The sequence below is a fragment of the Halyomorpha halys genome, unplaced genomic scaffold (genome assembly GCF_000696795.3).
Source record: "Halyomorpha halys isolate HHAL.00 unplaced genomic scaffold, Hhal_1.1 Scaffold18.1, whole genome shotgun sequence".
Taxonomy (NCBI): domain Eukaryota; kingdom Metazoa; phylum Arthropoda; class Insecta; order Hemiptera; family Pentatomidae; genus Halyomorpha; species Halyomorpha halys.
In genome coordinates, this window is record NW_027114407.1 from 720,503 (window position 1) to 745,340 (window position 24,838).

The 24,838-nt window shown below is 30.0% G+C and overlaps 2 protein-coding genes and 1 long non-coding RNA gene across 3 annotated transcripts in view; 1 reads left to right on the forward strand and 2 right to left on the reverse strand.

Moving 5' to 3' along the window:
* The window catches only part of LOC106680452 (probable multidrug resistance-associated protein lethal(2)03659), a 47,074-nt gene extending 32,184 nt beyond the window's left edge, over positions 1-14,890 (forward strand). Inside the window, exons 16-27 of the mRNA XM_014420175.3 lie at positions 3,338-3,669; positions 5,247-5,326; positions 7,930-8,080; positions 8,169-8,275; positions 8,942-9,065; positions 9,909-10,079; positions 10,219-10,346; positions 11,002-11,247; positions 11,923-12,095; positions 12,323-12,452; positions 12,690-12,800; positions 13,395-14,890. Of these exons, the coding sequence (XP_014275661.1) occupies positions 3,338-3,669; positions 5,247-5,326; positions 7,930-8,080; positions 8,169-8,275; positions 8,942-9,065; positions 9,909-10,079; positions 10,219-10,346; positions 11,002-11,247; positions 11,923-12,095; positions 12,323-12,452; positions 12,690-12,800; positions 13,395-13,427 (1,786 nt within the window). The 3' untranslated portion in view covers positions 13,428-14,890. The remainder of the gene's footprint in view (positions 1-3,337; positions 3,670-5,246; positions 5,327-7,929; positions 8,081-8,168; positions 8,276-8,941; positions 9,066-9,908; positions 10,080-10,218; positions 10,347-11,001; positions 11,248-11,922; positions 12,096-12,322; positions 12,453-12,689; positions 12,801-13,394) is intronic.
* On the reverse strand, positions 10,724-11,058 carry LOC136796818 (uncharacterized). Its single transcript, XR_010844566.1, has 2 exons — positions 10,969-11,058; positions 10,724-10,893 (listed from the first exon to the last, which is right to left on the reverse strand). It is a non-coding gene; the product is annotated as an uncharacterized lncRNA (long non-coding RNA).
* Positions 14,891-15,158: 268 nt separating the features above from the next.
* LOC106680460 (uncharacterized) overlaps positions 15,159-24,838 on the reverse strand; it is a gene marked incomplete in the record, with an annotated part of 18,550 nt that continues 8,870 nt past the window's right edge. The window contains 6 exon segments of the mRNA XM_024359624.2: positions 15,159-15,483; positions 16,782-16,986; positions 20,971-21,545; positions 22,695-22,821; positions 22,901-23,037; positions 24,169-24,292. Of these exon segments, the coding sequence (XP_024215392.2) occupies positions 15,168-15,483; positions 16,782-16,986; positions 20,971-21,545; positions 22,695-22,821; positions 22,901-23,037; positions 24,169-24,292 (1,484 nt within the window).

Sequence of the window (24,838 nt, forward strand, 5' to 3'; positions counted from 1 at the left end):
TTTTTTCCCCAATACTTTTAGTCACAGTTTGTTCATATTTTTAATAGCAAAATTGCTCATCTTTCCTTATTTCTTCATTTATAATAAACTGTTATGGAGCATATGTTCTAATAAAAGATATTAAAAGACTGACTCTCTTTATCTATGTAAACGTTTAATTTATCATAACAAAACTAATTTACTACTTATTATTTAAATCAGAATTAAATTCTTATATTATTTGTAGTTTCTAGATCTTTTATAACAATGCAATGTTCACTCACAGTGTATTGTTACAAATAATAATACATATTAAAAACAATATTTTATTTTTATTTTACTATTTCACAGTTAATTAAGTTAATAAAAGCATAAAAGAATGTACAATTATTCATCCATAGTAAGTAATAACTAATTAAGAACACGCTTGGATAAATAAGATTGAAAAAGTATAAATCTCTTTTAAATCCGATCAATAAAATAAATAAAATGATAATAATTCGACTGACTTTTTGATAGAAAAATTGCTTATCTTTATTTATGTCTCATTTATAATAAGCGCATATGTCCTCATAAAAGAAATTAAATGACTAACAAAAAAAAAACTATTTTATTGTTATTTTACTATTTCACATTTTATTAAGTTAATAAAAACATTAAAGAATGTACAATTATTCATCCATAGTAAATTATAACTAATTAAGAACACGCTTGGATAAATAAGATTGAAAAAGTATACACCGCTTTTAAATCCGATCAATAAAATAAATAAAATGATAATAATTTGACTGACTGTGTAGAGATGGCAGCACAAATCAAGTAGGGTAGAAAATAATAGTTTCAATAACCACCGTAAGATGTCAGCACCATCCAGACAGCCGTTTTCGCAATCCTTATGTACTAGAAAATATTTATAATAATAGTTCAACTAACTGCCTAAAGGTAGCAGCACAAATCAAGGAGGGTAGAAAATAATAGTTCCAATAAACGCCGCAAGGTGCCAGCACCATCTAGACAACTCTCCGAAATCTTGTAGAACATTTTTTGTTTTGTATTAGGAGAGTAGGAGTTTATAGGAGCTCTAAGGATGGTTAGGGTCTGATCGAGTGAGCTCCTGTTAACTCCTACTCTCCTAATACAAAACAAAAATTTTCCTGCTAGCCTTCGTAAATGGCTTTCTGGATGGTGCTGGCACCTTGCGGCAGTTATTGGAACTATTATTTTTTACTATTCTTGATTTGTGCTGCTACCTTTAGGCAGTTAGTTGAACTATTATTATAAATATTTTCTACTACATAAGGATTGCGAAAACGGCTGTCTGGATGGTGCTGACATCTTACGGCAGTTATTGAAACTATTATTTTCTACTCTCCTTGATTTGTGCTGCCATCTCTAAACAGTCAGTCGAATTATTATCATTTTATTTATTTTATTGATCGGATTTAAAAGCGGTGTATACTTTTTCAATCTTATTTATCCAAGCGTGTTCTTAATTAGTTATAATTTACTATGGATGAATAATTGTACATTCTTTAATGTTTTTATTAACTTAATAAAATGTGAAATAGTAAAATAACAATAAAATAGTTTTTTTTTGTTAGTCATTTAATATCTTTTATGAGGATATATGCGCTTATGATAAATGAGACATAAATAAAGATAAGCAATTTTTCTATCAAAAATATGAACAAACTGTGACCCAAAGAATTTGGATAAAAATTTGATAATAAAAAATAATCGTTTGAAGTATAGTATTATTTGACTTACATTAAAAAAATAATTGCTTCTTTCTATGAGTTTGTCTTACATTGTTATAAAGGATAAATTACAATAACATAATAATTTAAATATTGTCTTATTACTGTGTTTTGTATTAGTTTTGTCGTGACAAATTAAAGGCAATACCATTTACACATAGAAAGTTATATAGATTATGAGATTTATTATTTTAATATATTTTCTGAGGATATATGCCCTAAAGCCTTGCATATATGAAGAAATTAATAAATATGAGTGTTCCTTTTTGTTTTCACTTACCTATATATCTGTGATACTGAATTAGGGGTTTGCTGAATTTTTTTATTAGTTATTTTTAATTTGTAATATTTCTTATTGCAGTGGTTCCCAAACTGAGTGCCCCGAGTATATCTTGGGGGTCCTGCCCCAAATTCAAAATATCACAAAAAAAAAAAAATTTAAAAGCAAATACACATTACATTCTATTGTGGAATTTAAAGAGGGTTTTATAAAGAAAGACAAAGAGCATATGTTTCCATTAATAGACGCCTGACCGACTGAGCTCAGATCAAAGAAATATGTCTATTTCTTTGTTTCCAGCAGTGTTATAGTGTCGCCATCTAATATTACAAATTTATTTATTTTAATTGATTAATTTATTTACAAATCAAATAATAAAACTATTTTCTACAACACATTCCAGCATTTACTGTTTTTTCTTTATTTCTTACATATTTAATTATTTTAAGGCCCAACATTCTTTTTTTTTGTTTAACAAGGGTGCTGTGAAAATGTTTTAGCCCAATAAGGGTGGCGGTGGTGAAAAACTTTTGGGAACCCCTGATGTAAGAGGTGGTTTTCAAAATAAAACATAAAGCAGTTGTATAAGTTTTACAATATTATCATTACAAGAAATTAAGAGAAAAGTATGACGAGAGTGCTAATGTGATTGGTGTACTAAATTTATCTAATGTGTATAAATTATTTTTATTACTTTGATATACATACCCCACCTAGTAATTTTTTATTCTCATCATTTAAATGTTTACTATATTCACCATGTGTGTTCCTTTTTTTTATTTATCTCTTAATTGTTACATTTAATGTTATCTATATGTTTATATAGTTATTAATATTGTTGCTATCTTTTAAGTTTGTTAACCTCTCAAAAATTTATGATGTGGGCTTGAAAAAACCTGCTAACAATTAAGAATCTTATAGATCTGGTATGTTTCATTTTGACAGACTCTTCTTACTGTTATCACAATGATTGGTAAATTGAATCATAACTTCATGACTTTTTCCTTTATCATTTTACCAAACAAGGTTATTTGAAATTTGATATCTAAGTCAGATTCAAAACTTAATAAAAAAATAAATGTGCCATTTGAGGAGAGCACCCAAACCCACAAGATTGACTCATGGCTACAATAACAATAAATAATTATCTACCATAGTCGGATTTGAAATGGGGTCCTTTGAGTTAGTAGCACAATACCTTACTCATTTGGCTACCTCACTCTCTGTATTTGTACTATGATTGATAATAATTTCTAATTAGTATATCAATTGTTATCTTTTAATTTATTTATTTTTCCTGATTATTATTACTTTTTTTTAGGGTTAACATAGAAGAATACTTTTATAGTCTGGAAAGTACAGATTCAGGCTCAAGGAATGTTACCTCCGCACTAAGTGCCCAAATAAGCAACATTACTAGTGTCTTTAATAGTACCATCACTTCTACGAAAGAAGCTCCATATGCTTTTGTTTTCTCGAGAGATACATGCATTTATGTATTTACTGGATTAACTGTGGCTACAATAATTGTGACCCTTTTCAGATCGTTTTACTTTTTCTACAGTTGCATGCAAGCTTCAATTAACCTTCATAACAGGATGTTTGAATCAATAACACGAGCTACTATGTGGTTCTTCAACAATAATATTTCTGGTGAGTAATATAGTTTATTTGGTTGTAGGCTATTTTAATTATATATTTAATTATTTAAATATAAGAAGATGGTCAGGGTTGCGGTCAAAAAAAGAAGAACAAATAGTTTAAAACTATTTTAATGTCCCTATAGGATATTAAAATAGTTTTAAACTATTTGTTCTTCTTTTTTTGACCGCAACCCTGACCATCTTATATTTAAATCTTTACAGTCAACTATATACATATATTTAATTATTTACTTTAATAGTTTGTATTTTGTGTTAACCGTTAACTAGGGGTACGAGCTAGTTGATAGTGGGGGATTTGTCCAAATAAAACTTAAATTCTTTTTTAATTTATAATCTTAATATTTTCTTGAGACTGGTAAATTTTTTTAAAAATAAATAATTTAAATTCTATCCATTATAGTCTCAAAACCTTTTATTTCTCTTATAAGTCCAATCTTTCAGAGACAATCTACTTAATACAACTTTTAATAAACCGGATTGGCCGAAACGTCGGACTTATAAGAGAAATAAAAGGTTTTGAGACTATAATGGATAGAATTTAAATTATTTATTTTAATAAAATTTTTTTGTTTTTCATTTCATGCAAATCTTTTTGATAACATAGGATCCCACTTATTTTTCCTTATTAGTATTGAGACATCACTGGTTCTTAGTTCGCTAACAATGTAAAACCTTCAAACTATACTTAATTTCAGTACAAAATCTGACAAAACCTTTTCAATTTAATTTTCTGTAATTTATACAGTTTTTTTCTTTTTATTTCATTATGAAATTAATAAATGTTAAGAATTTTGTTCTAAAAATTAAATATCTATACCTGTTTACATAATTAAAAGATTTTCAAGAAAAAATATATATTAAAAAAAAATCTGAACTTCAATTAATAATATTGAATAACTTGACAAGCGAAATCCTTTTGTTTTAACTTCACACTTTAGTAAGATATTTGCTGTTTCTTACCCTGTTGATAATTATTAGACTGTTACTCAGTTAATCTTCATAAGTCCCAAAATCAAGATTTGCTGTTGTAAAAACAATTTTCTCTTCTGAATGTTGGTCACCTTTTAATTTAAATAATTTAATACTAAGCTTTAGTAATATAGTACTAATGCTGACACTAATTAACACTGTGAATAAATTAATTTTTTTTTCTTCTTATAATTGGTCAAGCATGGTTTCTACTATATTAAAAAGTGTTTTTTATAGAATTCAAAGTACCTTTTATGAGTTTATTTTCTTCCATTTTTGTGTTTTTTCAAAGAGGGAATTAATTAACCCTATCCATCAAAATAATTTGCTGAAGTCAAGGAGCAGATGATTAATTAAAAAAATTATAGTATCACTATTAATGTTAATTCGTAAGGAAATAACATTATTCAATTTAATATTAATTTAATTTAATTAATTGTTTTATTAAAATGACATTTCATACAACTATACATTATTCAGAACAATTTATTGGCCAAATACCTACTTCCGTTCGTATACTTAATATTAAATTATCTTAAATATTATTAATTATACTAATTATCCTTAATAAGTAGTGACAATAAATAATGAATTCAGGAAGGATATTGAACAGATTTTCTAAAGACATGGGAGCCATTGATGAACTCCTGCCATCAGCTATGATAGATGTGATACAAGTATGTACTTATATTATCATATTATATTATTATTATTTTTTTATCTAGTCTTTATTAACAATTTTTTTAATATTTTATAAACAATTTACATTTAGTATATTGGTCATTCTCCCTGAAAGAGGCAGTTTTGAGTTCAAGTTTTCAGTAATGTGAAAGTGCTCCAACCAAGCTGGAAAAAAATATTGTATACTCCCTTTAACACTTACCTACACAACACTTTTTACAATTATAATTTGTTATCAATTACAACAATTTAATTGAAATTTAATGCCCAAGCGAATAATAAATATTTTATTTGCTAAGAAAATAAATAAATGAGAAAAAACTATGAGAGAATAATGCCTCTGTCCTATATTTCTCTGGGTTGGTAGTACATTTGGTAACCCCCCAACAAAAAAAAAAAAAAAAATAGTTCTCATGAAATATTCAATTAACATTATAATATTGGACATTTTAAAAATTTACAGGAACAATTTATTTTTGTAAAAATTGAGAACATGTCACAACAATTAATTATTTTATTAATACTACAGTTTACCATCATACTCTCAATTTTAACGTTTCAAATCAAAGATTATCACCATGGCATCCATATGGTCCAGCACCCACCATAGCCTTATACTTGATTTAACAGAAGGTAGAGTAATGATGGTTTTAGGGTTCTAACGGAAATATAGACAGTCCTCATAATTAAATGAGGTCCTGTTTATTGAAAACTTTTTTTTTTTTTTTAAGGAGGCATTTCTGCCATTTTGTTTCGTACACCCCAGTATAGTTTAGCTCTGCCGATGTAACTCCTGTATGTAATCAAGTCCGCCGTTGCCGCACATGCAAATATGTGATCACCAGTCATCTCACCAACTCCACACAGGACGCAGTCCAAAGGTTCAGTCACTCCTATTCTCTTCAGGTGGTGCCGCAAATAGTCATGTCCAGTAGCCAACCTGAAGCATGCCACTGACACCGCTCTTGGTAAAGTCAATGGAGGGCGCCTCTTAGGATCTAGCAATGCCGCCCAGTTCTTGCCTCCACATTCTCCTCTACTCCTTTCCTTTGCTCTTTCAGTGATAGCGCTTCGGGCCATTTCTTTCGCCATGTCCATGGTGATAGGAAGAAGCAGCTGTGGCTAGCCCCTAACCGTGCAAGTCGATCCGCCTCCTCATTCCCAGGTATACCGCAACGGACTGGAATCCACTGCATTACCAATACTTTAAGTATTTCTCTTTTACATTGTATGGATTTCCGGCATGCGAGAATTCTAGCATTAGTTGAGGGACGTTCAGGCACTATTGCCAGCAGTGCTGCCCTAGAATCCGACAGCAGAACTATCTTCTTTGTGCAGGCGTGAGTAATCTTTTCTAAAGCTAAAGTAATTGCAGCTACCTCTCCATCAAAATTGGTAGCGTTTGCTCCAGCAGGTACTGACAGTTGGAACAGGCCACTATAGACACCTGCACCCGCATTTTTGTTTGCCTCTGTAGCTGACCCGTCGGTGTATATATGGATCCATTCTGGCTCAGGGTAGCACTCGGCTATAGTGGCCAATGCCACAGTCCTTAGTTCTTCCGCTGGGGTCATGGATTTGTTGATGGGCATTATTACTAAATGCTTTGTTTAGTCAAGTCAGGCAGAGGCTCTCTTATCTCAAAGTTCAGGCCTAGGCTTGTGATAATGGATTTCATTGCCTCAATAAATGTTAGCTGCGTTTTTAGTCGCCTAGTATTACCAAGAATGCTGGCCCAGTAATCACTATTATTCCTAAGCACGCGCTTGTAAAGGATGACAGCATTTATTTTTCGTTTATTGAAAACTGACTAAAGCCAAATTCAACATAATCCTAGGGGGAAATCCTAGGAAAGGGTCCTATTCAACAAACATTTAAATATATATTATCAAAATCATAAAGAAAAAACTTTTTATTTCATACAGTGTCTTTTTGTCTTCAATTGTATTTATCAGCAAACTTATTTTTCTTCCAATTTCAGTTCTTGATAAACCTAAATTTTATGACTTCATTTTTTGCTACCAGCGTAATTACATGCTGATTTTTTAGAAATGACCAAATGGAACCCTTTTTTCACTCTTCATTAAGGTCTTGAACTTTCATTATAGGACTTGTCCAGCATCCACTTTTGGTTGTTATCAAACTACCACAAACAAAATATGGGGAACAGGTGTTGCAATGGGAAAACTATACTTAACATAACTTCTACCAGTTTGATGTCAGTCATGCATGGTCATTTGAATGCATCTATAGTTTTGACTGTAAAAATTTTAAAAACAAAAAAGGGCCAGCCCATAATTTAGAAACCAAATAATAAAACTTATTTTCTATAACAACAGGACAGAGTCATGATATGTTGATTTATTTTCTATGAAAGAGATATATTTGACCCCCAAAAGTAAAATTTCACTTTTAGTATAGTTTTTTAATTCAATATTATTGAAAACCAAATACAAAATTTTACCTGCTCTAAAATCATGAACGGGATGCCACAAGTAGCCTGGATATCACTTCTGCTCCTTACTATGAGAATGGCCTATTATTGAGCATTTTTCAAAAAATTTATAAAGTAAATTTAATGATATATATTTCTTTCTAGATTGGTATTACTTTGTTGGGTATCATAGCTGTAATAGCATCTGTCAATCCATACCTCCTCGTTCCCACTTTTGGATGTGCATTTATTTTTTATTTCCTCAGAGTATTCTATTTGTCAACTTCCCGAAGTGTAAAAAGGTTGGAAGGAGTTTGTAAGTGTTTTCTTCAAACAATTTTTGGGATATTAATTATATTTTTCCAAAGTTTATTTTCTGTATACATAAATTGCTTTAATTACAGCAAGAAGTCCTGTTTTTGGTCATTTGAACGCTTCAATACAGGGTTTAACTACAATTCGAGCATTCCATGCTGAAACAATTTTAAGAAAAGAATTTGATAATCATCAGGTAATTTATGAAAATTATCAGTAAAGATTTATATTTTTACATTAGTTCTCTTAAACTGAAAAAAAAATGGAGAAATTGAAAAAATTTTTGGTCTCTAATAATTAGCAGATCTAAACTTCTTACTTTTAAATGATCGAAAATTATTATTAGTTTATGGAATGAAATTAAACAATTATTAATTAAATATTTATTATTATTAAAGATTAAAAACATTAATAAACAAATCTCCATTGATTGATCATTGAATTGGATATACTGACATGTAAGAAATCAGTTTTTAAATTTGTGCCATCCAATATACTGTCTCATGACAGCAATACAGTGCTATTCAGGGGCTTCACACCAAATATTCAGTGGAGTAAGGGTTTCTTTAAAGTTCTCTACTACTCTTGATCGGTTTGTAGTATATCTGCTCAATGGACCAATCACCACTTAACTGTTAATGTAATATGTTATTTGTCAACCATGCCAACCATTAACAATTTAGTAATCTGCATACTTGCTGACTTTAAGTGGAAGGTTAAGGTAATTTTTTTTATTATCGTGGAGTTACCATATGATTGTTAGCCACCTCTGAACCTTAAGCTTCCAACAAATTATCGGCATTGCAATTGAGTCTATTAAAAAACATTTACTGAAAATATAACTCAAAATTTTTATCTCTAGGATCTTCATTCTTCTGCTTGGTACTTATACATTGCATCAAGCAGAGCTTTTGCATTCTGGTTGGACATGGTCTGCTTAATATTTATAGGAATGGTGACTCTTAGTTTCCTGGTTTTGGGTGGAGGTAAGTTATTTTTCATCTTGCCAAATTTATGTTTGAGCTGAGATAGCAAATTATTTGTATATGTTCTCTAAAATCAAACTTGTAATCTTAACAAAAATTGTTCATACAATAAGACATTAATTTTGACAGTAACAGTGTAACATGTGTTACCCCAATGGGTGAATATTCTATTTATGCCATTATTATTACTGCTTTAATAACATCAGATCTGTCAACTTCCTCTTGCTAAGATCACTCAAGAATGGTAAAAAAAATCACCAACAGATCATTTCACTTGAGGTCGAACTTAAATTATATAAGTATTTTGTTTAAAGTTATCACAATATAACAGTCATAAAATACAAAACCTCATTATGTAATTTCTTGTTTAATGATTACATTATATCCACTAAATTACTCAATTATTACATTATATGTGTACTCAAAGAGATGAAAAAGTGACTGCACTTTGTTGGCCAACACATCAACAAAGCTGAGCAAACAAACAATCCAACTATTTTTTTTTAAAGTAAATACATTTTTTTTTTTATAAAAGCTATCAACAGTTCATCCCACCGCACATATATATATATATGTGTGATAAATAAAATTGAGGAATATAAATATGACTCTAGGTAATTAAATCGATTGATAAAGTATTTATCCTGCACTCTTAAGACAATGTTTTATATGAAATATTTAAAAAAATGTAATGTACAATACCAAAACTTTTAACATATTCTTATTTTACCTATTTCAAATTATCTATATTTAAATCTTTAGCAAAAAATATTATCTGAGTTAAATGTACAATATTACTCCCATTAAGATTGCCACTTTTTAATGTATACTATACTTTTGCAGAAAATTTTGGAGGTAATGTTGGTCTTGCGATATCACAAGCTATTGGCCTCACTGGGATGTTCCAATGGGGTATGAGACAAACGGCAGAATTAGAAAACCAAATGACATCAGTGGAAAGAGTTCTCGAGTACACAGATCTAGAAAGGGAACCTCCATTAGTGTCACCACCAAGTAAGCATTTAAGATACCTTATTATTATCAATAAATAATTACATTTATGTTAATAATAATAGATTTTTTAAATTTATTACCTGATTGTCTGGCTGAAGCTGGTCCACATTCAAACATTGAGTTATTATTATATTTGTAGGTAAAAAGCCAAGACCAACATGGCCTGAAAATGGAAAAATAGAATTTTCTGATGTCCATCTTCGTTACAGTGCGGCTGACCCATGGGTTTTGAAGAACTTGAATTTTGTTATATTACCGCAACAGAAGGTAAAGTTCATATTTTAATAATCTGAGTTTAAAAAAATAAAAACAGAATTTTGATAGTAAGCTTTTTTTAAATGTTAAATATTTGTATTAGTCATAAAAAATAACAATTTTTATTGTTAATTGAAGAACAATTTTATTTTAACCTTTTTTTAAATATTTAAAATATATAGACCATTGTGTCCTTAGCTTATTGCCAACTTCAGGCTAGCTGTCATATTCCTTCACAATAGTACCCTATGGGTTTTAAGAGGAGAAATTCTGCAAGCCCATCTTTAAACCTTGTCCAGAGAATTAAAAGTTTTTCCTTAAAAATAGAGAGTGATTGACCAGGCCTGATTGTTGCTAGGAAGGTACTAGGTCACGACAGAAGGCTTAAGGAACTTTTTGAAGGAACAATTGATTATAATTATTACATAATCATATATTTATTTATCATTGTAATAATGAAATAAAAAAATGTGTTCTTCTTGAGCCTCACCAGAACTGCTCCAAGGGACAACAGTGGGCAGATTTCGTTGCTTCTAACAGTTGTTACTAGAGCACACAGCTGTGGCATTATATTTTCATTAATATTCACTCTATATCATTCATTAACTAATATATAATTTGTATTTAAACTAACATATTCATGATATTATGGTTATTTTTTTAAAAGATCGGAATAGTTGGAAGAACTGGTGCTGGAAAATCTTCACTGATTTCTGCTCTCTTTCGGCTCTCTGAAATTGATGGAGAAATTATAATAGATGATATTGAAACTTCAACTCTTGGATTGCATGAGCTTAGATCTAAAATTTCAATCATACCACAAGAACCTGTTCTTTTCTCAGGAAGGATGAGAAAGAATCTTGACCCATTTGATGAATATTCCGATGACGTCCTTTGGAATGCTCTAGAGGAGGTACTTTTTACTTTTGTTTTATAGATATATCTAAGGAAGCATTTTATTTTTTTAATATATTGAATATGAATCATTTAGTTGCAAAACCAACCAAGTTAATGCAAATTTTAATTTTCAGTTTTGTAAATATATTACCACAAGATAAAACTGTTAATTGAAAAATAAAATAAAAAAATTTGGAGCTAAATACCTGTAAATCGAATATCTTCATCATTGATTTAAAATGTTAATTTCAAATTATTGACTTTTACATTTGTCTTTAAATGAAGAAATATGTTATATGAAAACTCATTATAATACTAAAATTATGTAGTAAAAATATGAACTATCCTTAATGCCTTAGTTATTAAATAATTTGGTGTTTCGCTTGATAGGCTGTGAGGTTTAACTTTCAGATGTTGCTTAGATTTGTGCAAAGTTTCTATTTTATACTTCAAAATTCTCTTCTAAACATTGAGAACCAAACATGCACTACTACATTCTGTCAATGGATCATTGTTCCCTTTTCAGAGGAAAAAGTCATTTATTTTCTTGTCAACTTTTGTTCCTTTTTATTATTGAAAAAAACAAAACAATTAATGTCTCTACATTGAAATTCATTAGTAATTTTTTTTTGGAGTCCTTAAAGTGAATTTTTTTTATCGTTTATTTATTATTATTTTTTTTTTTTTTTAGGTCAAATTAAAAGAAGTAGTGAAAGAAATGCCTGGTGGCCTTCAAACTGAAATATCAGAAGGGGGTTCAAATATGAGTGTCGGTCAGAGGCAATTAATATGCCTAGCTCGTGCCATCATAAGAAATAACAGGATTCTAGTTTTAGATGAAGCTACTGCTAATGTCGATCCACAGTAAGTTTTTCATCTTAGATTTTTTTTTTACCTATCTTTTGATCGAAGCTTTAGCAGATATTGGATTCCGTTTCTATTAAATTAACTATTTTTTTCTTATTTATCATCAAATTAATAGAATTTTTTTTTTATAACTTCAGTTTAGTTAATAATAAATTGCTTATTCTTGTCATAGCCAGATTGAACTTATTTTCATGCACTATTATTAACATTGTTTCGATCATTAGGACTGATTCATTGATTCAAGAAACGATAAGGTCAAAGTTTGCTGCTTGTACAGTATTAACAATAGCTCACAGACTGAATACTGTAATAGACTCAGATAAAATACTGGTTATGGATGCTGGAACCTTGGTCGTATGTATTAATTTAGTGTAGCTAAGTTTTTATCTATTTTTTTCATTAGACTTTTTTTTTTTTAATATAACTAAAAACACTTCATCATTTTCTTACAATCCTATGGAACAGCTTACTGTTTTATAGCAGGTTTTTGTTCTAGGAGTCCCCTTCCATTCTAAGCTAAATATATCAGATATTTTGATGATTAATTTTAAATAATATTTTGATTTATTAATTATGAATTCTATTTTCTAGGAATTTGACCATCCTCATATCCTTCTACAGAACAAATATGGTTTCTTACATAAGATGGTGAAGGAGACTGGAAAAGCCACAGAAGAAACCCTAACCAAACTCGCTAGTGAGGTAAGCTATTTTTTTACAGAGCAAGTATGAAATTTTTTCCTATTTGTTAGCTTTTTAATATTTTTACATTAAGAAAATATCACAAGTGAAAATAAATTAGTTTAATTTTTTGTACAAAAAAGAGTTGCAACATAGCTAAATAGTATTAAATACACTATTTAAAATTAAATTAATAGAGTACTATTAAAATATAATCCATTTGATGAAAAATCTTATCTCATTAAAACTAAAGTAAATATAATTAATGATTATGATTAATAGTTAAAAAAAATAAATAAAATAAGTATTTAGAGATAAAAATAATAATGTTTCTGTATATTTCACTCTGAAGCCACAACTACACAATACAGACTATTAATATTTTTTGTAACTTATGTCATTATCAATTTTCTATTACTTTCTAAAATCAGGACAGAAAATTTGTACTTAGTTAATCAGTTTTAGCTCCCTACTTAAGCTTTTCCCAAAATATTCTTTGGGAACAATTTTGCTTAGCATCAAACTACCTATGTAATAGCAAACTCGGGTGGCTGACTATGTAATTTCCGGTGTAATACCAAGTTTAAATCAACTGACATGATGTTTCTTTTTTAGAATTATGAATCAAAAAAATCTGAGGAATCATAGGAAAGCAGTGTCACTTGAATCAGAGTCATTAACCGATTAACTTAGCAACTGGTTTTCAAGTTGTAACACTTTTCAAAGCAAGTGTTACAACAGCACTCTTTGATGCTGCCATCTGTTTAGCAGATTTTAAAAATAAATATATATTTTAAATGCTTCCAATTACCATTATTCATGTACAAAAATAGTGAAAAATGTAAAAGCATAAATTTTGAATCTGTCTATGTTAATTGTATATTTTGAAAGTATGATGGTATTTTCATATAGTTTGTTAATTTATTATTTTTCCTCATAGTAAGCTGAGCTGTTAAGCGACTGAGTGGAAAATGTATTTTGTAAACTTGTTAAAGTTTAATATTGTTATGCAGAAATGCAATTGTCAATATCTGATCATTTGTTATGATTCTGATTGTGAGGTATAGAATTTAATCTTAGATTTAATTGGTGACTGATGTTAACCAATTGTAGGTAAGTGATTGGCATTTGTATTGTATTGTCTGAATGTCATCTAACAGAAACTAAAGTTGGAGTGAATCTATCATTAATTGTATAATTTATTTTTTAGTTATTGTACAAATTGCTGTTAAGTTGTAATTATTGTTTTCATATTCTATTAAAAATAATATATTTATAGTTGAAAAAAATTCTCATATTTTGTAAATTAATTTTCCTAAGATCAGATTTGGATATTAAATGGATGAAATATGGATATTAAACTTTATGTTTTAAAATAAATTTTAATAGGTTTTACCATCTTCATGAAGTACTACTAGGAATCAATGTGGAACTGTCACTCCTGCCCATTGATTTGGTCTTTCTTATCTTATCTTTAAATATTTACTGAGTATTAGTCAATGTGTGTTATGATCATATTAGCCTAAGATCATTACACCAAAAACAATTACAGCAAATATAGCCTCTGTGTCCAACACCAATATCCCATCTATGCTAATAGCTTGTCTTATCTTACCTTGAAAGAGCGAATAAAGAAATCATTGAAAAAAAAATTACTTATATCGTTAAATTTTGCCTCTCACCAAAACTAGGAATTGGCATGGAGCTACCACTCCCAATTTTTGATATGGTCTTCTTTTTTTTTCTTTTAAAACATTCACGAATAATTAGAGCGTATATTATTTCACTGCCATCCTAAAATATCCCATGGTAACAGCTCATCATATCTTTGAAAACATTTACTTATTGAGAGTTGAGGGCCATTAAAAACTAAATACTTATATCAAACTACATTTTGCTTCTCAAAAATCTAAGAATTGATTACCTCAACTATAACTCGTTATTTTAAAGATAAGATATCTCGACATAAATTTAAATTAATGACAAAAAAAGAGATTCCATGGAAAATTCGTAAAGTGTTTTTATATTGGAGCTTTAATTGCCAATTAGACTACAGCCTCAATAACCCAATATCGGAACGCAATGTTGTATCATAATATCAATATCATGTTGTAGCTGAGGTTTAAATGATGTTAATATTGTTAGAGATGTTCTTATGTTACGTTCCTTACAGTTACCAGAGGTGGGTAGATAAAGAAGGCATATATTGAAATTGGATCAAACTTTCAGTATCTGGTTTCCAACAGATCTTTAAGTTTCAAAGCTTCCTCAGTCCAATCTTGCTATTTTTATTATATGTATTTCTGATGCAGATTTTTGTTTTCTACTTTTAAAACATTACTTATGGTAAATTGTTTTCAAGATAAAAAGCAAAAAAAATAGATTGTATTATATTTTAATATCGATTGGAATACAGGTACAAGATCTGCAATTGCACTCATTATTCATTAACTTACAGAGAGGCACTTTGCCAAGATATTTGTCTTGGCCCCATGCTTTCAAGCTCTTGATACAGTCTCTTCTTGATTTCTGCAAAAACCTCTTTTTGAGGTTGGTAATAGTGTTGTTAATTTCATGAAGTATAGGACATTTCATTTTTAATGCTTCTAAAACTGATGGAATATAGTCTTTATCTACTTTTGAGATTCTGACATCAAATACAGAGTCTAATTTTTCAACACATATTATAACACCAATATTAAAACTGAAAAAAATAGATAATATTTGATATTGTTTTTTAAAATATAGTAATTTGAATAGAATTTTTTGTTAAATCTAGAAGATGTGTTACTTTTTGTCATATTGACTCATTAATAGGGTGTTTCCCTCTAAAAGAAATTTTAGGCTCCTAATGAAGCCAACTACATTCTGTGGTGTATAACAGTCCGCTATAACATTATAACATCCAGGATTAATTTTTGTCTGACTGAAGCCTTATGGTCAGCCAAAAATCAATATTCCTGGAGTTTAAGTATATGAAGATTTTTCTTCATCCTCTCAACACAGACAGAATCTTAAACGAGTTTCATCTCCTTCAAATGGCATTTCAACAGGTAATTGATACTCTGAAAGGAGTTATTTTTTATAAATAATTACTGGTCAAATGCGAGAAGAATTTTGTCTTATCCTTTGAATTTTTTTTTTTAAGTATATCTTTATAATAAATCTAAAACACAAAAAGGCAATCATAACATCTATTTTATTTTCTAATAAATATTTAATTTAATTTATAATGTTACATAAAAAACTATTAAGGGTTTTGAATTTAGGACACCATAAAGAAATATTGATATTTGGGAAAGTATTATAAAAGGAGGTGATCTGGCCTGATTCAGGTTCAACACCGGTTTATTTTTTCAACCCATAAAGGATCAGGAATCCATTTTATAGAGGCTGTGGGGTGCCCATAGAGGCTTCTCCAAGCCGAAAAGCCAACTAAATATAAACCTAAGGGCTGTATTTATGAACATTTCAAAGGGAGACCTCTCTAAATATCACCATTAAATTCATTCGTTTAGCTTCTCTCAAAATAGTTTTCAAAATGATGTGTTTATTGTTGATTATAGATTCATTGTTATGAAAAGATGGTGAGGGAGTATAGTTAGTAGATTAGCCACCCACATGCCCAAAACATTGACTAAGGGGTATTAAGGACAAGGGACGTCTTTAACTGACTAACAATAAGCAAACAGTAGGAACTGCTGGGCACGGTTCACCCTCAGGCCTCTCTCATAGTTTATTTTACTTTACTTGCTCTGTCAGTTTTTTCACTGATTTTTTGTAAAAATTACTAAACATTTTTATTTTTTGTAACAGTTTGAGTAAGAAAACCAAAATATTGCAATAGAAATCATGATAAATATTTATATTTTTAAAGCTATATTTTCTATTTAACTACTGTTTTGTGCTGTTGAGATGTACCCAAAACACATGTTAATTGTATTAGTTACAATCCATTACTATTGATGACTATATATAATATTTGTTCCACTGTTAACTTACTAATAGTGGACTGGAGGGCTAATAAAATCGAGGTGAATGTGCTCTTGGTCAGTTATCGTCAAGGATACTTTATCAGTAACCTCAAGCACTATTGGTTTCAGCAGGCACTTGGTTCTCTTTCTATGTTTGCATCTGGTTAAGGGTTCTCTAAATAATTTATCATCAGAATGGAGGAGACCTTCCTTATTTGTCTTTTGCCCAGTACCTTATCAGTAAAAAATATATTAATGCTTTTAAATTAATAATAATCTCATAAGGTAACTATACAAATCTTATTATTATATTTAGTATTGGAAATATTGAATATCATTGAAACAAAATTTAAATTGGAATAAGTGATGAAAATGATTATTGAAAAGTTGTTTGTTGAATTTTAATTTGAAGTGAATTAAATTCAGGACAGAAACACTAAATTTAATATAATATGTAAGCCAATCATAACAACCACAATCACCAATGTAGCCAATTTTGTGCACTGTATCTAAATTATGAAATATAATGTTTAAATTAAGTACTTAGTTGAAGATTAATCATAGTGAATTACAATGAAAATTAATGAATAACTCTAGCTGCTCTCAACGAGGAATCCTTTAATAATAACCCTAGCTGTTCTGTTCAAGGACTCCTTTAATAACATCCCTAGCTGTTCTGTACGAAGACTTCTTTAAATTCTGCAATTACATTCACTATTATTTTAATATTGATTTAATTTTTGTATTAAAATATTTTCTAATCATTTTTAATTGTTCTCTACTGTCAAGTTTTAATTTCTTTTTCGAAAACACTATTTTATTATCTTCTAGAATTGTCAGGATATATTTTTTTCTTCTTGATACTTTTATTACTTTGTATCATACCTATTATTTTAGGTTTTTATTTTGTTACGTACCACTGTTAAAGTGTAATGTAAAAATTAATTTTTTTATTGCATATATGTTTCTCTGTGGAAAACTGTAAATATATCGATTGTAAGCTGGTTTGTAACAGACAGTTGGTAGTTGCCATCAAGCCTATGTTATGTTTTTGTATTCTTTGTTCTCACTACAGTAAGAACGTTTTATGTTATTAAACCATAACTAATAAAACAGTAAAAACATTTTATTTGTGTCCACCACCCCTGCAATTAACAATCACAAAACAAAAATATAAAGTGAGTGATATTGAATTAGAATGAAAGTATCAAAATATTTTGACACTATCATTCTCATTTCCCTGTACTATTACTTCTGTTCTTTTGCAACAATGGATATTTTCTGCCATTTGTATCATTCTTGTGAACCTATCTTGTAATCCCTTTTTCAAAATTGCTATTATTTCTATCATTTTTGTTTTGTTAATTTTGTGTAGCTGTTAAGTTTTATTGTTGGCCAGAAAAGATGGCTAATGTAATAAAAAGCTCCTATACAAATTTTTTTTATTATATTTTTGTTTGAAATTCATTACCATTACAGGGAAACATAATTCATATCCTCTAAAATTTATTTATTTATATGGAACTAACCCAGTTGCATGTGATCCAAACAAAATATAAATTACCTGAGCAAAAATTGAATATAATACATAATTTTATTTTTTATATGATAATGTATATTATGAATGATTAAGATAACGGAAAACTTAATCCATCGATAGAATACAAATAAAAACTAACAAAAATAAAAGACTAAAAGTTGCTTATAATAAATAGATGTATTATATGCATTGGTTCATGGCAGAAGGCTACCAGCCACAGTTCTAAAGATATTGAGGTTTCAATAGTTTTGATATCTAGCATCTTTTCACAATGTAACGTACTCATATAACCAGTCTCAGTAAAAACTCCTTATGCAGGCTGCGATCTCATGTCATAAAGGCATCAAACACCAACATATTTTTTTGTTTTTCCAAAAATGGACTGATGCCCTTCCAGTATGAACCAAATCATAAAGTATATTAAAATAAACAGTGGAAGTAACTTCTGTTATAAGTTAGCTGATTCAACCCATTCTTTGTTTTTAAGTTGAGATATGCTAAGATGAAACTAATCAATGCCATCTGGTAACTAAGCTACACTAAGCATCATTCTTAGTACATTGGAAAACTTAATTGAATTTTGTCTGTGGTACATTATATAAAAAGTCAAAATGTCATCTGATTTGATGAGGAAGAATATTGAAGTCAAAACATTGCACCTGATCAGGACAGTCGGCAATATTATGGGAGAGTTTGTGAATGAAAATAATAACATAATTAAATCTTCTTTAGAAAGTTTTCCATGGCCTGTCAGATCAAGAAAAATAGGGCCGTTTGTAAGCGAGGGAGTTAAGGCATCAAGCTTGATTGCCTTGTAACTGGAGCAGGACTGGTTTAAATCTGGCTAGGAGGGTTGACTTTTATTTTTTGTCAACCCCACAAAATGAAAACTTGACCCCCTCGCCATAGTAAGAATAAGTTGGATGTTTGAACAAATTAAAATAAATACAGTTTCAGGATGACTCTCAAAATTGATGAATTCCATAGAAGCAAGAACCTCGGAATCAAATAAATTTCTTCTTAGTCACTTTAAGAATTTTCCAGAACATATCTGTCCATGTTTCTCAGTACATATTTTTACTTCTTAGATTAGCTTCTGAATTGAATCCTAGTTCAAGATTCTAGTTTTATTATCCCTCAAGTTCTGAGGGTTTGTTCTCTTCATTTGCCGACCCAGGTTCAACAGCCTAATTACCTTCTCTGAAATCTGCAAGATTTGGAGGTCCATTGCTACGTCAGACGGCTCTTCGCTTTGGTTACCTCTAGTATGATCCTAGTTAGAGGCTGACCCCTGATCTTAGGTGTTACCTGGTCGTAAATTTTCTATCTATCCACACATTGATTGTAAGCAAAGATGTAGTATTGATTTATTGATTTCATCTTGTCGAGGTGGCTGTGTATCATTAGTCCTGGTTCCGATGTAAGAGGTGAGATATTCACAGGTATTCGCTGTAAAACCTCACAGGATGGAACCGTAATAACCATACAATACCAAAAAAGTATCTAATTATACAACTAAGGGATAGAATGGAAAGTAATGATGTTATGACTAATCATACAATGATCCATCAATAATCATTGAGATAGACAAAACAATACTATGAGTTCCACCTAATGTTTCACTTGCACTGTCCGAATACTGGTTACCGAATATTTTGTCAAAAACTGGCACAGACCAAATACAATTTTACTCAATTTAGTTGAAACTAAATGAAGGGGGCTCTCAATGGTGTAGATAATGACATGAATCTCATACCAACTACTTTAACATCATACCAACTACCAACATTTTAAAAAAAATTTTAAGTGTTTATATTGTAGATTCATAAAGAAGAGATATATAAGATAAAATAAAAGATCAGTCGGATACAACTCCCTTTATTTTTTATTCAGCTATGAACAATGATAGTTTCACAGGATCCCAACTCTTCAGAGTATGTATCAGCCCCCAAAAAAGTATTGAATAATGAAAATAAGCAGATTACATTACTCAGAAAAAATAGTAAGATGAAAAAGTAAATGCTTTAAACTATGGGCAGCTTTGCTTAACAAGAAAAACATAATTATTCACTCAGAAAACAGGAGCACATAAGTTTCCTTTTTGTATATTTTAAATTTTATTTATATTTCTTAGTGTGTGTTCGTTGGGTTGATTCATCAAATTTCTGATGTAACACCTTTTCTTTGTCATCTGATTTCAAAGCAATGAAATTAAGCAACTTAAGTTTTGACAAAAAAATCAACATTTTTTTATACTGATTTATTCATTGTCTGGATTTATAATTTATTTTATCACACAAAACTCTAAAAGTCTCTAGCATTCCTCAACTCAGGCAATGACAATGGGAGGAGGAACTTCAGTTCGTGGCTCATTTAGGACTTTTTTTAAACAAACTGAATGAAAAATGGACTTTCAGAATAAAGGGTTTGAGATAAAGGAAAGAAAAGAGGGGAAATGAAGGGCACGAAGCCTCGGACAGAAAAATAAGGGAGATATTCCTTCAGGATTAAATGGAGTCTGGAGACAGAGTAGGGAGAAGAACGAAACAGAGGTACCTATGGCCAGTAAAAAAGAGCTAGGATTGTCAGGAGTAACAATGTAGTACTGCATGTTCAGGATTTGGGACAGTAGAATCAGGAAACTTATTAAAATAAAACATATTGATAGTATTTTTACCTCTTTTGCTGGTTGACTTCTCCTGAGAAGGCTTATCGCTGGCCTTTGTGGAATCCAAATGGTGGGGTGAGCATAATGATGCTATGTTGGCTTTAATGGGTTCTAGTTCTGAACATGGCGTCAGAGCTGGTTTAATTATGAATCCGCTTCCAACAAAACGTAAAATTTTTGGAGCATCTATGTCTCTGATAATCGAATTAGGTCTTGTACTCTTGTTAAAACTCACATTACTGCGTTCCGAATTAGACTTAATTAGTAGTTTGTTGTTGTAGGTGTTCTTCAGCCTTAAATTTTGTATTCTACGTGATTTCTTCTTTGTTTTTGATGTTTTTGATTTTTTTACTTCATAGACTAAAGTTGATTTTTTAGACTTTAATCTCAGGCCTCGTGTACTTTCACTATTCTTTAAAGATATCATTTTCCTATCATAATCAAAATTATCCATGATGGTTGGAGATACGAACTTGAGTTCCGCTCTTCGGCACTTTACTTGGTCATAGGTTCTCCATTTCCACGGAATAGGATACTTGGAAGGGCTGTCCAACCAGATCCCTTGAGCTTGATCATAGATTAACCTTAAAAAAATATTAAACAACCTTTACAACAAAGAATGAAGCTACCATTAAATATGAGAGAAGTATGTTCTCGAATTAGCTAGTACTGAATAAAGAGTCAGTAAAAAATTAGTTTTTCTTTTTTTAGTTTTCATTTTTTGTTTCACCTTATCCCATACCCAGCAACCTGAAGTCCCAAGTAATGTTCTTTTGTTTTGTTTTTTAATGTCACACAACTGTTGCCTTTCTCTTCTTCTCAGTCAGCAACAGCCTTTCCTTTTCCCAAACAGCAGATTTAATTTCAATAAATATTTAACCTCATAAAGAAATCAGTTCAGAGAAGTTATGAAGGTAAATATTTTATAAAATACAAAGAAGGAGAAAAATACAAAGAGCAGCCACAGCCTTGAAGTGGGCAACTGTGTACTAGACTGCGCCACAGATTAACCCCTATATACTGTTGCTAGATAAAATTTTTCTAAAAATTTATATCTTATAAACATTGTGGCAGGTTTAGGATGGGCCAACAGAAGTAAAAATTCCGGAAATGAAATAATGTATTAAAATTTTATTAATAATGATCATTCGTTAACTCTAATAGCGTAAGCCAGAAAATATAAGTCCCAGAATAATAATTAGAATAGAACAGCTGTTTCCTAAGTCAACTCTAGCAGAAAAAGTTTTAATATTGATTAATAATATCCCATATAATTTTTTTTTTAGAGTTGTAGAATGTGATTAAAGTAGTTTCACTTCAAAAATAAATTATTGATTACTGGTAAGAGTGGCATAAGTGATCCCAGTTCACCAGTCTACTGCAATAAAATTATAGGGAATGATCAAGCTTGCTCCATCCAATATCAAATTTGGATGGCAAACCCAGAAATGGAAAACAAGGGAGATAAAGTATTTCTCAAATGACTGATACTTTCACAATTTTGTCATTCTGAAGCACAGTTTTGGTTTAGGCATAGACTAATAAGCAATCATTTATAAATATTTTTACAAAAATGTCACTTGAACCTTGTGTAAATACAACCTATTGACCTTGAGTTACCACAACTAAAGCCATGTTGCCACTACTACTTTCAATTCTCCTCCCTTCCCCATTGAAATAGCAAAAAACAAGTTATTTCTATTTATTTACAGGCACGAAACACGATTTATTACCTCTTCTTACCAGTTTTTTTATCATAAACAATACCGTTTCCTTTGGTATCAAACAAAGCAACAGGAACTGGCTTAATGATTCTGTCTCTGATCTGTTTGCTCTTAGTGTAGACAATAACCAGTGGTCCTTAAAAATATTACTGATATTACTAATTTTGTCTTTTATTTTCCATGAAAATGTGTTTAAATGTACATAGGTTCATTACCAGTCTTTCCAAATACAAATGAAACCGCCGGCTCCCCATTATCGTAATAGACAGCTCCAATGCTTTTGTGCCCCTGCTTCCAGGAGATTCGTCCATCGGGGTAACGCATTTCCATAGGATTCAGCTTTGGCTCAAACCTGGCAAAATGATATAAATATTGCAATTGGAGTGTACACTTATTTTATACATACAACTAATTATCACTAACATATTAGATTAGTTAATGCTCAACACAAATTACATAGTATACATTTGGGCAAATTCACATCAAATCAATCAATGGTATAACATATAAATTTTTAACTAAAATATGAATCTTCCCTAACTTAATTTTTTTTATCTAACAAAGTTAAAGTTACTTTATAGAAAGCCATTTTGAAAATTCAGCATTTAAATCCTATCAAACTTTTTCAATGAGGATAAGACCCAGCTGATATTAAAGACCATTTAATTGAACATTGATAAACAGAATTTAATCAAAATTGTCAGAGCCGTGTTTTGAGAAAATCAAAAAATTGTGAAATATCGATCAAAACATGCAAAAGCATGATTTTTTTGGGGGGCAAGGGAAAAATCTTTTATGAGACGAAGTACAACAAATAAGAAGTTACACAACAGTGTGAGATTCCTACTTACTAAAAACCCACCTCCCAATTCTTTTTTTCCACCCCAAGGGACCGCTGTCAAGCATTACTTAACAGGGCAGAAGGTCTATCTGTCTACACCTTCTTTGTAAATCTTATTTAAGCAAGGCCAATAACTGTTCTCTTCTATCTCGCTCTTGTGCTCTGAGCCTTCTACCAATTTGTGCTAAGCAGGCCCTGTAGCAACCATGCCCTGTAAGCAGTTGAGTGAGGTAATAATCCACCTCTCTACTTTTCCGGAATATCCATGTTGATACATCGGGAATCATATGGTGGGTCCATTTTCAAGAAGAATGAAGATGAAGAGGGGATTTCAGGCAAACTTTCATACTTTCCAAGGGATGCTACGAAGGTTTACAACCTCTACTGTGCCTGAATATGTTTCCAACCAAAAATTCGTAATACCATAAAATATTTGGTGGCACATTTTTCTAGGTACTCTTGGGATGGTTTGGGCCTAAATTCTTATCTCATAAAAAGAATTTAACAGAGTATAGTCAGCAGTTTTAAAATATAGTAGGATGTGGACAGGAGTATATTTTATACAATATGTAACAAAGTAGGAAACTGTTAAACAATAATGCTAATGCTGATTCTCTAATTAGGATTAAGGAGAATAATTACCAAAATGAGTAATGGGAAGTAGGGTATGCAAAAAAGGTTATTAGCCTCACTGGTAGTTGGTAGTTTACTGTGTAACCTTTTCTAATCATTTCTGGATCAGACAGCTTGTAAACAAATGGTTTGACTGAAAAACATTTCATATACTCAGTTATTATTATATCTAATGATATCATGTGTATGAGTGGTTTCAAAGCAGTAGGTTGCCAGCGATAGGACAGTATGAATAAAAAAATGCTAAAACTTGCTGATTTTAGGTAATCCCAAAGAAAATTTGTGTAATTATAAGTCAAGGTGCAGGTGTGCAAAACAAAAAAAAAAAAGATTGGATGTAACATATTTGCTAAATTATGTTTTAATTTGCGCAGAATTCAAAAATTACATCAATTTCACTTCATCATGTAAAATTTTTATTTTTGTTAAATTAATTAATCCCTAAAAAGATTGTATGAAAAGTGATATAATTTTTTTTTTTTACGTTTTTCAGTTATAGTCAGCTAAAATCTTTAAGAAAACTTCTACGCTGTTTTTTAGTGTATGGATTTCATAACAATAAAATAGTAATTAAATGAAATTACTTTATTTTTTCAAACCTATTTATTTGAAAAAAACTGTTCACTATGAAGGGAATAAAGATTATTTTTGGATTCAGTGATATGGATACAAAATTAGA